General features: G+C 43.9%; 1 protein-coding gene across 1 annotated transcript in view; it reads left to right on the top strand.

The window, feature by feature from the left end:
- Positions 1-1,128: 1,128 nt before the first annotated feature.
- The window catches only part of PIP4P2 (phosphatidylinositol-4,5-bisphosphate 4-phosphatase 2), a 57,059-nt gene continuing 45,738 nt past the window's right edge, over positions 1,129-12,449 (top strand). The window contains exon 1 of the mRNA XM_077270821.1: positions 1,129-1,388. Coding sequence (XP_077126936.1) covers positions 1,286-1,388 — 103 coding nt within the window. The 5' untranslated portion in view covers positions 1,129-1,285. The remainder of the gene's footprint in view (positions 1,389-12,449) is intronic.

Raw genomic sequence — 12,449 nt, 5'->3', positions numbered from 1 at the left:
CGTTTTACACCTGTTCCTTAACAGGAATTTGCAGGTATAAAAACGCAGGCGAAATCCGCAGAAAACCCGCAGGGAATCCGCAGGTAAAATGCAGGTCATTTTACCTGCGGATTTAACGGAAAAATCCGCAATGGAATCCGCGACGTGTGCACATACCCTAATGGATTTCTGGGAACCTTTATATATGGAAGTAGTGGTCTAGCTGTAATGGTGCTTGTCCCCAAATAACAATTATACAGATTCTGGGCGGACTCTGCCTGAGAAGCATGCCCGCCCTTTGCTGCACAGGTGGCCTTAGGCTACGTTAACATTTGCGTTGTGCGCCGCAGCGTCGGCGCCGCAGCGCACAACGCAAACGAAAACGCTGCAAAACGCACGCTAAAACGCTGCGTTTTGCGCCGCATGCGTCGTTTTTGGCCGCAAGTTGGACGCAAAAAAAATGCAACTTGATGCGTTTCTTGCGTCCAACGCTTGCGGCCATGCGGCGCTAAACGCAGCACAACGCATGTCCATGCGCCCCCATGTTAAATATAGGGGCGCATGACGCATGTGGCGCCGCTGCGGCGCCCGACGCTGCGGCGCTTACCGCAAATGTGAACGTAGCCTTAGACTTGTCTTGGGAATCCAGAGGTGGCGCAGTATAGGGCAGGGCGAGACATCTCCAAGCTTCAGAGGGCGAAGAAAGGCATGATCGGAAAACGTGTCCCCCTGTCCTATCCAGCCCCTATTTTGTGTAGTGTGTTTTATTGCATTAGTTTTCTGATGTCAAAAAGTCAAAACATTGGTATTTGTGCAAATGTGGGCTTAGATGTCATTTTCAGGAGCAAAAATAGCGAAAAACAACCTGCACCAAACTTTTTAAAAGTCGTGCAAAATTTGACACAAGCTCTAGATTCCAGTCTTGCGCATGATGCTCCAGTTTCGATCATTTTTCCCCTGTTTGGTTTATGGTGTTTTTTTTTATCCAGTGTTATTTTCTTTTAAAACAATGAGTTATCCAGGTGCAGAATTTTTGGGGAACTTGAAAAATGGCATATGTGTTTTAAAAATGTTATAAAATTACTAAAACATTATACAATATGCTTACAATGACGGCACATTTAATGAAGCTGCTGAGATGCCCTATTTGTGCCATTGGCCTGACTGTGGATGAGTGAGGTGGGAGGCTGCCTCGCCGGCCGTCTCCTCCCCTCCTTCCTTGTGATTGCCAGCCCTGTGACATGCACATCATGAGAAGAATCAGCCTCCTTCCCTCCCCTCTGCTGGAGCTGCAGCTGCTGCAGTCATGGCTGCTGATGGCATTGATGAACGCTCTCCCCTGATCTCTCCACATTCTGGCAATGTCACCCCTACAGCACCTCCATACAGCCAGGAGAGCAACCTGCGGGGTAAGGCCAGGCTTCCTCCATACAATGCAGTCAGTCTGTCTGTGTCCATGTGTCCTCCAATTCCCACTCACAGGAGGGAGGTGGTACTGGCGGAGTGGCTGAATCCTACAGCTCAGGACCCTCACTGCAGAGGTCCAGGCTATCGCAGCTCTGATGCTTTGTTTGGCCGGGGTATAAGTACACCCCAAGACGTGCACTGGATCCCATACATCGCTGCCCCCCTATACTGCCACCATGCCTACATCTCCTGGAGATGCCCCTTAATCCCGGTATACAATGTATCTGCTTCTTGCTACACGTGTGTTACCAGTTGTCTTCGGCCAGGTGGTAACTAAATCTGCGGGAGGTTAATCCCTGTAACGAGCTTTACCCCGCCAGGCACCAGTCCCAATATCGCACTGGTAATACGCCAATAATTAGTCGTCCTAATCATGTAAGACTCCATTCTGCGCTGATCATAGGATATTACTATAAACGAAACCCTCAAAACTATAAGTATATGCTGAAATATGGGCAAGTTTTCCGTTTTGTGTGTTTTTGTTCTTGACCTTACGTTGTATAGTATTATATAAATATGGCTGAGACAAAGGAGCACATGGGTGCTTGTAACTTTTGTCACGCGGTCCTTGTGGCTGTAAGACACATGGGGTCGTCCTTCTTTTGTCTCGCTGTTTATATGGGGGGCACAGGGTAGAGCGTCTTGACACATTCATCAAATTGCGTATATATCTGTACACTTTTTTTTTTTTGTGTCTTCGGGACATTTTAGGATAACGTATTTGCAACAGTGCAACATATCCATAAAAGATTTTGGACTATTAAATAATGTGAAAATATGAGTAACTCTAATTAGGGGTCTCATATGATGCCCCTCATGTATTGTGAGCCCCTGTCCTATATCCCATCACTGGGGCTAAAGTCATCTCAATATAGCAGTTTTGTGATGTGGATTTTTGGGTCAGATTCTTCTCCAAACTCCACATAGAGGGTATGTACACACAGCGATGCTGACCCGGATGCCACATTTTTCCAGGCGGTCATTTTCCTGACTCCAGTTCGCGGGCAGCTTTGCCATCATTCTTGCTGCATGGCGGCTACTGTTAATTGTAGAAAAGAAGCGGCTTCCAGGCAGAAGCACACGGAGAGTGAACACGTCACTTCTTTATAAGCTCTTTAGGGTTTCCACGGCCTGACAGAAGTGACATAGGACGGAGCATGAGAACTGTATTGGCGCTTGACATTACTGTGCACTCTGTTCGTTTTATGGCACTTTTTTTTTTTAGGTTGATCCCTCACGAAATCCACCTGAAAAAGTCTGTGTGCACAAAGCCAAGGAAATTCATCAAATACTCTTTAAATAATCTTCCTATTCGTTTCAGCGATGAAACCCGCCTATAGAGCACATGGCGCTGTCTGCTCCCATGTGTCGATTCTTGAATTGTTTCTGCTTGGGGAAAACAATGCTCCAAATTTGACCTCTCAATGGGTAAAAGCAGAAAAAAAAGTCTCGAACACAAAAATGTAAAAAGAAAAAAAAAAAGTTATAAGATTTTTTTTTTTTATGTGGATATTTCAGGCAGACAAATCCTCTATATGCCCGAATAGTATTTGAAAAGGTTCTTGATATGTTTTGTTTTTTTTTTACTGGATACTTTTCAAAATCCATGTAATATTCCATGTGAACATGTTCTCACACTCTGAAAACTAATAACATTTACACACCCGTTTTTTTGTATTTTTCATACTTAAGTTATTTTTTCTGTGTTTTTGTTGGTAAGTCCATTTTTACCATCATTATTCTTCTCGTATGACACAGCTTCTCCTAGCCATTGCAATTTTGAAAACCGACAGCACATGGATTGCACCCATGTGTTGTGTTATTTCCACAGGCCCATAGACTAGTGTGGGTGATTTTGATCCGTGCCTTGGATCAAGAATGGTCATATCATCACTCGAACAGCACCATTGATTATAATGTCTGTGAAAAACATGGATAGAACACATACATGACAGCACACATGTGAATAAGGCATTGGGCTGTGTCCACACGTTGCTTTTTTTATGCAAATTTAAAAGTTGCATTTTACAGTACTGGCAGAAGCATTGAGATTTCAGAAATCTTAGGCACTCGCTTCTTTTGACTTTTTTTTTTTTTCCCTGAATGTATTGGAAAACTGCAGCGTTTTTTTAAATCTGCAGCATGTCACTACTTTCAGTGTTTTTTTTCCTTCTGTATAAAAATGAGTGCAAAAACGCTTAGTTGCGTTTCTTGCATCATTTTTGGTGAATAAAACTAACTTTATTAAACATGTACTGTAGATCTGTTGCACAAGTAATCCGCACCAAGAAACAAGACCCAAACATTTTGAAAAGAAGAGCTTTGGTCGCAGCGTTTTTACTGCCAAGAGAGCAGGTCCTGGCTGCTGAGGGAAAAACCTGCAAAAATGCAACGTGTGAACATAGCTTTAGGGAACAGCCACACTGTTTGGATATGCAGCAGACTTTCCAGATGAGAAGAAAAATAAAATTAGCTAAATTTTTTTACGAGATGTTACAAAATCTGGAAAATCTATCATGTTAATTTAGGCCGCTGATGACACAAAGTTAGGAGGGATAGCGAAGACTAGAGAGGATTCAAAAGGATCTAAGCAAACTGGAACTGTGGGCACCAACTAACAGAATTTATCTCTGTTAAAAACCAAAGTCCTACATCTGGGCAAGAAAAATGAAAAAAGCATATAGAGAATGGGAGGGATAGAACTAAGCAACAGCACGTGTGAAAAAGATTTGAGTATACTAATAGATGACAGACTGCACATGAGTCAACAGTGTGATGCAGCAGCTTAAAAAGGCAATTGCAATTCTAGGGTGTATTAACAGAAGCACAGAGTGTAGATCAGATGAAATAATTATCCCCTGCTACTCCTTGGTCAGGCCTCATCTGGATTACTGTGTCCAGTTCTGGGCACCACATAAAAAAAAAAAAAAACATCAACAAACTGGAGCAAGTTCAGAGAAGAGTGACCAGAATGGTGACTGGTCTGCAAACAATGTCTTTTGAGGAAAGTAAGAGTATTTGGGAATGTTTAGCTTGCAAAAGAGAAGACAGAGGAGACTTAATAGCTGTCTACAAATATCTGAAGGGCTGTCACAGTATAGAGGGATCATCATTATTCTCATTTGCACAAAGAAACACGAGAAGCAATCGAATTAATTTGAATGGGAGGAGACACAGATTAGATATTAGAAAAAACTTTTTGACAGTGAGGGTGATCAATGAGTGGAACAGGCTGCCACGAGAGGTGGTGAGTTCTCCTTCAATGGAAGTCTTCAAACAGAGGCTGGACAGACATCTGTCTGAGACGGTTTGGTGAATCCTGCATTGAGCAAATCAAGAGTGCTGGTTAGTTTATGGTGCAGATTTTTATTTTTTTTTTTTTCTCAATGTATGCATAAGATTTTTTTTACGTCTCATATCAAGCATTACTTCTGCGAAATGCAGCTGGTATTCAATTTGTTTTGCTACGTGGAGAGATACTAATAGCGCATATTCCTACTTGGAAAACTTGTTTCAGAGATTTCTGTAAATGAAAATTCTATTATGTCCATCCGATTGGTATTTTTCTAGCAGCATGTGCATTGCTTTTCACATAGCCATTTTAAAGAGGACCTTTCTCCAAAGTGTTCATGTTGAACTGGACACAGGATGTAACAGTGGCTGCAGGGGCCTGATGAGTTAACCTTTTGTTAATGGGACTCTTTCAGCACAGAATGACTGTTCAAACCAAGTACAGGCGGTCGGTGCATCATGGCGGGGGCCAATCATTTATGTACACCTTCCTACCTGCTTGTTTTCCATCTATAGCCACCCTTCTCTGACTCTATGAAGTCAGAGCTGTAAATCAAAGAGGAGTAGGGTGGAGATTAAGGAAAAACAAGCAGGTGGGAAGGTGATAATTTATTGGCCTTGCCATGAAGCAACGGGCGTCGGAACTTGGTTACAACAGTCTTTCTGTGCTGACAGTGTCCTTTTTAGAGCAGGTGGGTGCTATCAGACAGTTTTCACTGGGGGCGTGGGTTCTCCCTGTAATGAGTTGCCCAATCATAAGCAGGCAGCAACAGCAGAAATAACACCCCCCCCCCCAACAATTAGGTTTTTCAGTGAGATGAATGACATACAGTTCTAAGCTCCTGCGTGATGAAAAAATGCTGGGAGAATGGAGCAAATGATCAACACCTTTTCAGATAAGGTCCCTGTGGGGGGATGGACAGCGGAGCTGAGTTTAGCTGTGTCACATTACAAACACTTATATCAGCTCTCCTTTTTATAGCGCTGGCTGTTCTGCTGTACTACCCCTCCCCAACACTGCCTCTGCCTGTGCAGAGAGGTATCATACTTATGTCTGTTGTGCTCAAAGCAACTTGTAATTGCTCTGATCTAGAGATGGACGGACACCTGGATGTTCGGGTTTGTTGGGTTCGGACAAACGGTTACAAAAAGTTCAGGTACTAGAACAGTACCCAAACCCGGACCCCATTCACTTGAATGGGGACATGAATATCCACTGTTTGCCACACTGTCATGTCCAAAAACAGCGTGGCAAGCAATGCTTCTGATTGGTGGTAAAATCATTACCGCCGGTCAGACAGCCGCGCTTCCCACGCTGTCAAAAGACTGCGTAAGCCAGCAGCTGTGATCGGAGGTAGAAAGTTAACCTCTAGTCATAGGTGTCTGTTACTTCTCCCACCAGACGAAACCTGTTGCCGCTAATAACAGCGAGAACAGGAGCGACTGATGAGATTATCCATCAGCTGGCACCTGCGCTGTAAATAATAATAAAAAAAAAAGTCTTTGGGTCCCCCTATTTTTGCTAACCAGCTTCCCTAAAGCAGACAGCTTCGGGCTGGTATTCTCAGGCTGGTAAGGCTACTTTCACATTAGCGTCGTGTGACACACGTCGTTTTGGAGAAAAAACGCATCCTGCAAAGTTGCCCGCAGGATGCGTTTTTTCTCCATACACTTGCATTAGCGACGCATTGCCACATGTTGCATCCGTCGTGGAATGGATGCGTCGTGTTTTGGCGGACCGTTGGCACAAAAAAAGTTCTATGCAACGTTTTTTTGTGCGTCGTGTCTGCCATTTTCGACCACACATGTGTTGCCGAAACTCCGCCCCCTCCTCCCCGAAACTCACAATGGGCAGCGGATGTGTTGTAAAACTGCATCCGCTGCCCACGTTGTGCTACATTAACACACTGTCCGTCGGGCCGACGGTTTGCGACGGCCTGTACCGACGGACTAGTGTGAAAGTAGCCTAAGGGGCCATTGATATTGGACCCCCTCCCCCAGCCAAAAATAGCAGCCCGCAGCTGCCCAGAAAAGGTGCATCAATTAGATGGGCTAATTCTGGCACTTTGCCTGGCTCTTCCCACTTGTCCTGTGACGGTGGCAAGTAGGGTTCATATTTGTGGGGTTGAAGTCACCTTTGTACTGTCCGGTGACATCAAGCCCTCGGATTAGTAATGGAGAGGTGTCTGTTCTGGTTCACTCATCTCTACTTTGGACATATGATGACTTTAGCTGAAAGGTGTGAGTCCTCTGTGCTTTACTCCTGCACTTTCTAATCATACAGGAGATTAGACCTGGAGATCAGAGCTGTATTCTTACATCTCACACCATGAGAAACTGAAGCAAAGGCAATGTGAAAATGACGGAAACAATTGGTCTTTGGGCGACTTCGTGTGGAATTCACCTGGTCTGTAAGGTAGAAGGTCTAGGCAAAAGACAAAAAACAAGCCGGCTGATCTGCTTCAGGAAAAAAGTGGCCATCTCTTTCCTGAATCGGCTTTGTGAGACAACTGCGATGGCTGCGACTTTGGATTAAAGATATTATGAGCACATAGCCACTGAGCAGAAAATCTGAGTTTTTGAGGAGGATTTTGAGAGTTTCCTCTTTCTTTGTGCCCATACACTTAGGCCATGTTTGGATGTCCCAATCTCAAAATGACCGGCTATCAGCTCTCAAGTGTGAGGAACCTCCTCGGCCGATGTCAATGCAGCTTGATTTCCTTGACCCCTTTGAGTGCCTGGCTGTATTTTGTGGGGGTGCTTTGAGACTTGTTCAGTTGTGTTTTACAGAGTGATATAATTTATAGGAGTCCTGTTCACATGTTTAGGATCTGACGAGGAGTTAATTGCAGCTTCTGTGTTAAAGGGGGATGTCCACCTCTGGCTACAATTTTTTTTTTTATTTCTTTTAATATAAATATGCATGTATTTGTGGTTAAAAAATCATATATTTGCAATTTGATTACAAATTTCGCACCATTTCGTTTTTCATATGTTTCCCTGCACGTTCAACTTTGATGTGGTCATAAATTGAAGTAAAGACACACAAGGGTTAGAAACTTTCCTGTTTGGGCCTTCCGAAAGAGTTCACTAAATGTGCTGTGGCCAGGAGTATGTATAACACATGTATATCCTCCAGTCCTGGGTCTGAAACCAGCGACTCCTCGCAGCGTGCAATATGCGTGTCCTGGGGGATTCATAAGTCTCCAGTCACACAAAGTAACTGCAGATTTATCGATATGTACAGACAGCGCCTAGAGGGCATAAAAATCCTAATCGCCGGACCCATAGACTTATATGGGTGATTTTGATTCCTGACTTGGATTTAAAAACATGACGACTTATCTCTGCGGTTTTGTGCGGACACACCAACATGTGGACAGCTCCATAGATTTTAATGGTTAAAAAAAAGGCCTTAGTGTACCTTCAAAGTCATACACTCGTTTATGGCTGCAGGCGGTCACGATTGACGGAAGCATGTGGCAGCCTCACCATTGGGTCCCAGCCATAGGCAGACCCTGAAGATGTGAACATACCTATAGGGTAACTCCCATGATCGCTGTAGATCTTGCAGTATGGAGACGGCTCAGCAAAATCCCCTGCTGTAACTATATGTATCTCACTGTGGCAGTGGTGCAGCCATGTTCCCGTATGTAGGTGATGTCCTCCACAATCCCTACATGAGGGGTAACAGGGCGGCCTCTGTGTGCTGCACTGTACCAGATACAAGGACGGCACAGTCCGGCTACTGTCGCTACATAGGACGGCATTGTGAAGACTGATAGAAACGCACGTGCCAGTCTCTATGAATTAACCGCAGCTGCTACAAGTTATCAGGATTGTAAAACAGATGCTGCAATAAAAGTAATGTAAGGGATTTAGTAAATTAGCATCCAGTTGAGCACAAATTGGATATACAGTATTTGCGATACAGACACACAAGGTGGATTTCCTCTGAATTTTCTGCATTGAAACTGTGACAAATTAGCAGCCAGATTTGCTACATGTGGATCTGCATCGCAGAATCCTCAGAGAAAGAAGTGACCTGCTTTCGAATTGACAATCGGCACCGTGGATCATTTTACATGCTGAACATTTCAGCAATGTGTACCTAATTTTTTTTAATTTACTTTTTTCAAAATCCCATCTATGTGAAATGATGGAAATCACAGGCTGGATAGACATTTTAATGACGTGCAAATAATGAAAAAACAGAAACAACATTTTCAAAACAGCCGCGTGCAGAAATCCCAACACTTACAGCCTTGGCTGCTATCACAGAGGTTATTAATGGTCGTCTGAGGAAGGTTCTACTACACTGATTCCGCTTGGGCAAATCCTCAAGATCCGCTGCTGGCAGCTGTTTGCTGTTGCCTATCAATGATGTCCCAGATGTGCTTGATGGATGAGAAGTCTAATGTTGCAGGCCATGGTAGCACGTTTAGGCCACGCAGGCTGCACACAGTAGCACAAGAAACTTATGTTCTGCTTGTCGTTGTCACTTTGAGAAAAATCTGCTTCTGGGACACTGCTGACATGTCCGTACCACTGGTTCCACGACCGATCCCTTCTGTACTGGAAGCAAAACTAGACGTCGCATACCAAGCCTGAACAGTGTCTACACAAACCAGTGGAACATCTCTGCCCAACATTGAGCTGCGAGCCAGATGTTGTGGTGTTCCCTGGCCTCATGCCAATACTCTGAAACGCTATCGTGGTGCAGAGCAAGACGGCAGTGGAGGTCCATCCTCTTAGCGATGAGTCTCTCTATTGCTGGATGCAAGATATTGGCCTCTAGATCGTGTGTATAACACCATGTAGAAGCCTTCACGAGGGAGAACGTCACAGCAGTGTTCATCCCGGGATTATGGTGTGGGCTGGCATAATGTAAAGTAGTCATCCTTCCGGGTACACGGACAGCTCAACATTAAGGCTCGTCCATATGGCCGTATTTTCGGTTCAAGTGCGATCCGACAAAAATGGGATCAAACTCGGACCAATGTTATTTTATGGGGCTTTGCGCATGCCAGAGTCTGATCTGATATTCAGATTGTAGTCCGCCATGTAAATCAATGAGTCCATGGAACCCATGGGACTGCACTCTACCAGCTGCGAGCAGAATAGAGGAGATGGAGAAACTGGTTTCTCCATCTTCACCTATAAGATAATTGGAGCGCACTGTGATCAGTGTGTGATTTGCATAATAGACCCGACTCTCTGGGATGAGAGAATACGCGGCCGTCTGCACCTTTCCTTTCATTGTTAGCTGTGGAACCAGTGTCTCCTTCACTGAAGCTAATCCGCATGGGACTCCCTGCCATGGTTTGCTCCTCACTTATGGAAGCTTTCAAAAGCTGGAAAAATCAGCGGCCACATAAGGAGCGCATCGTCTACAAAGGACGCAGATTGTAGGATATTTTGTGGAGTTTAAGTTCACGTTTTTGCTGCATTTTTTTGTTTGTTTTTTTTGCAAAACCTCTCTTGGCAGTAAAACTTCTGCATTCAAAATGCACATTTTGCATTGTTTTTTGAAGTTTTTTTTTCTCTTCTTTGCAGCATTTTCTGGGGTCTGGATTTTTTTTTTTTTTGGCTTAATAGTTTAGTTTTTGTTTTACCAAAAAACACTGCAAAAAGTTTGCATTTGTGAACATGGCCTTAATGTCACATGATATAATGATATGTTACTAGGTGACGGCAATGGCATGTAACCACTGCAGCCAATCACTGGCCTCCTAGAGGGCTAATCGGAAAGCATTTCACATACACAAATACCCCTGAACACTCCTAGCCTTGTCTATTTTCTGACTTAGGACAGTTAGCTGATTCATGAATACGATATGGGTATTACTGTAAATATATTAAAATAACTAATATACATCAGCAAAAAAATCCTAGTTCTAGTCTCTCAAACAGGTAATTTTGCATAGAGCCATTCACTTTATTTCATTAGTTTCAGCTCTTTTAGAGCCTCCCTGTAACGTCTTTATATAGAGGAGTCCCTGCTGCTGATTAATCCTTGTCTCCTAACACTACAGAATGATAACCCGTCTTACACCACTGACTACAGACCCTACATTTACACGATAGATCAGTATTTGGCCAATTAAACCGCTATGGGGAGAGCGCACTGTCACTTTTTGGCTAAACGCCTTGTTTTTCGCTGTGAAAATTGCAAAGCAAAGACCATAAGTAATTGTGCTTCAATCAATTCCTGCCTGGGGTTCGCACTGATTTTTTATTTTTTTTTCTCCTCGCTGACTTGATATTGTGGCTGAACGTCTCGGCCATGCAGAAGCAGCTGACTGTACAGGACTGTCTACCGCGGCTTATGCGGAACCATTTTGCTATGAATTTACAGATTAGATCCTGGCACAGTGATCACAAGAATTTATCTAATGAACCCTGTGGATAATGCTCAAGTTTATGTTCTTCCTTGGGGGGTGTCACATGGCGGATAAGCTTCCTCTGTGTCCAGTGGTGGGGAGGAATAACACCGCAGATGTGTTCATCCTGCATATCTTATTTCATGTCCGACTGGAGCTACAAGAGCACAAAGCCTGAAATCCTGAATGTTATGGCTTCTAAGAAACCCCAAAGTCTTAACTCTTACTAAGGGATCTTTTACGCTGTAGAGTGCCCATAGAGATCAACGGGATTATACCGCACCGCCATGCATCACATGTTTTACATGTTAGACTTGTAGCATGTCCTATTACATACTGCAGGTCGGTAATGGGGGTACCCACCATAGTTATGTGCAAAATAGCAGTGTGCTTAAAACTAGTGATGAGCGAACGTGCTGGGATAATAAGGTGTTATCTGAGCATGCTTGGGTGCTGACCGAGTGACTCTTTGGCATGCTCGAAATATGTTTGAGTCTCCGCAGCTGCATGTCTCACGGCTGATCGACAGCTGCAATACATACAGGGATTGTCTAACAATTGGGCGATCCCTGCATCTGTTGCGGTTGTCTAACAAAAAATTTGTGGAGCGACATCAAAAAATGCTGTTTTTGATACAAAACCTAAGAATGCAAAAGAAGCGTGGAATGTAGAGGAGTCGGCTCGGGCTGGAATATCTGTCCGTCCGCAGGGTTCAGATGTTGACTCCATGCCGCAGTGATGTAAAGCCGTCATCAGAAATAATGGCTACACAACTAATTAGTTCAGCGAAGTCTGTAACCAAACTTTCAGTCTCTGCTGTAAATATTCCAGTTTATAAATGAGAACATACACAGCTATTTTATATTTGTATTGTATATTTGATACACTGCTGATTTTCCAAGTTTTCCCACCTACAAAGAATGGAGAGATCTGTAATTATCATAGGTACACTTCACCTGTAAAAGACAGAATCGCGTTCACTCATCGTTAAAACCCCCTTTAAGGATTAAGAACAGAAGCCTTTATATTGGTATGAGCAGGGCCTGACCGCTATGCGAAGAAGGCCTCATTCACACATCCGTGGTGTTCTATCCGGGTTTTTTTTTCTCGTGGACACAACATGTCGCCATTATGATAAATTCTGCTATTCTCATGGGCGGTTTTCTCTTGGATCACGTATGAATAGTGCTCATAGCCTATGGGGCCGCGAGAAACGCGTGCTGCACTTGGATGGCATCGGTGTACCGTCAGTGTGCCGTCCATATTTAACATTGCAAAGTATCGGAGAAGCTTTGTAACTTATTTAATCATCCATGAAAAACGCTGACA

Source organism: Ranitomeya variabilis, chromosome 6 (genome assembly GCF_051348905.1).
Source record: "Ranitomeya variabilis isolate aRanVar5 chromosome 6, aRanVar5.hap1, whole genome shotgun sequence".
Taxonomy (NCBI): domain Eukaryota; kingdom Metazoa; phylum Chordata; class Amphibia; order Anura; family Dendrobatidae; genus Ranitomeya; species Ranitomeya variabilis.
The sequence above is the reverse complement of the archived record's forward strand: the minus strand, read 5'-3'. Positions and strand labels throughout refer to the sequence as shown.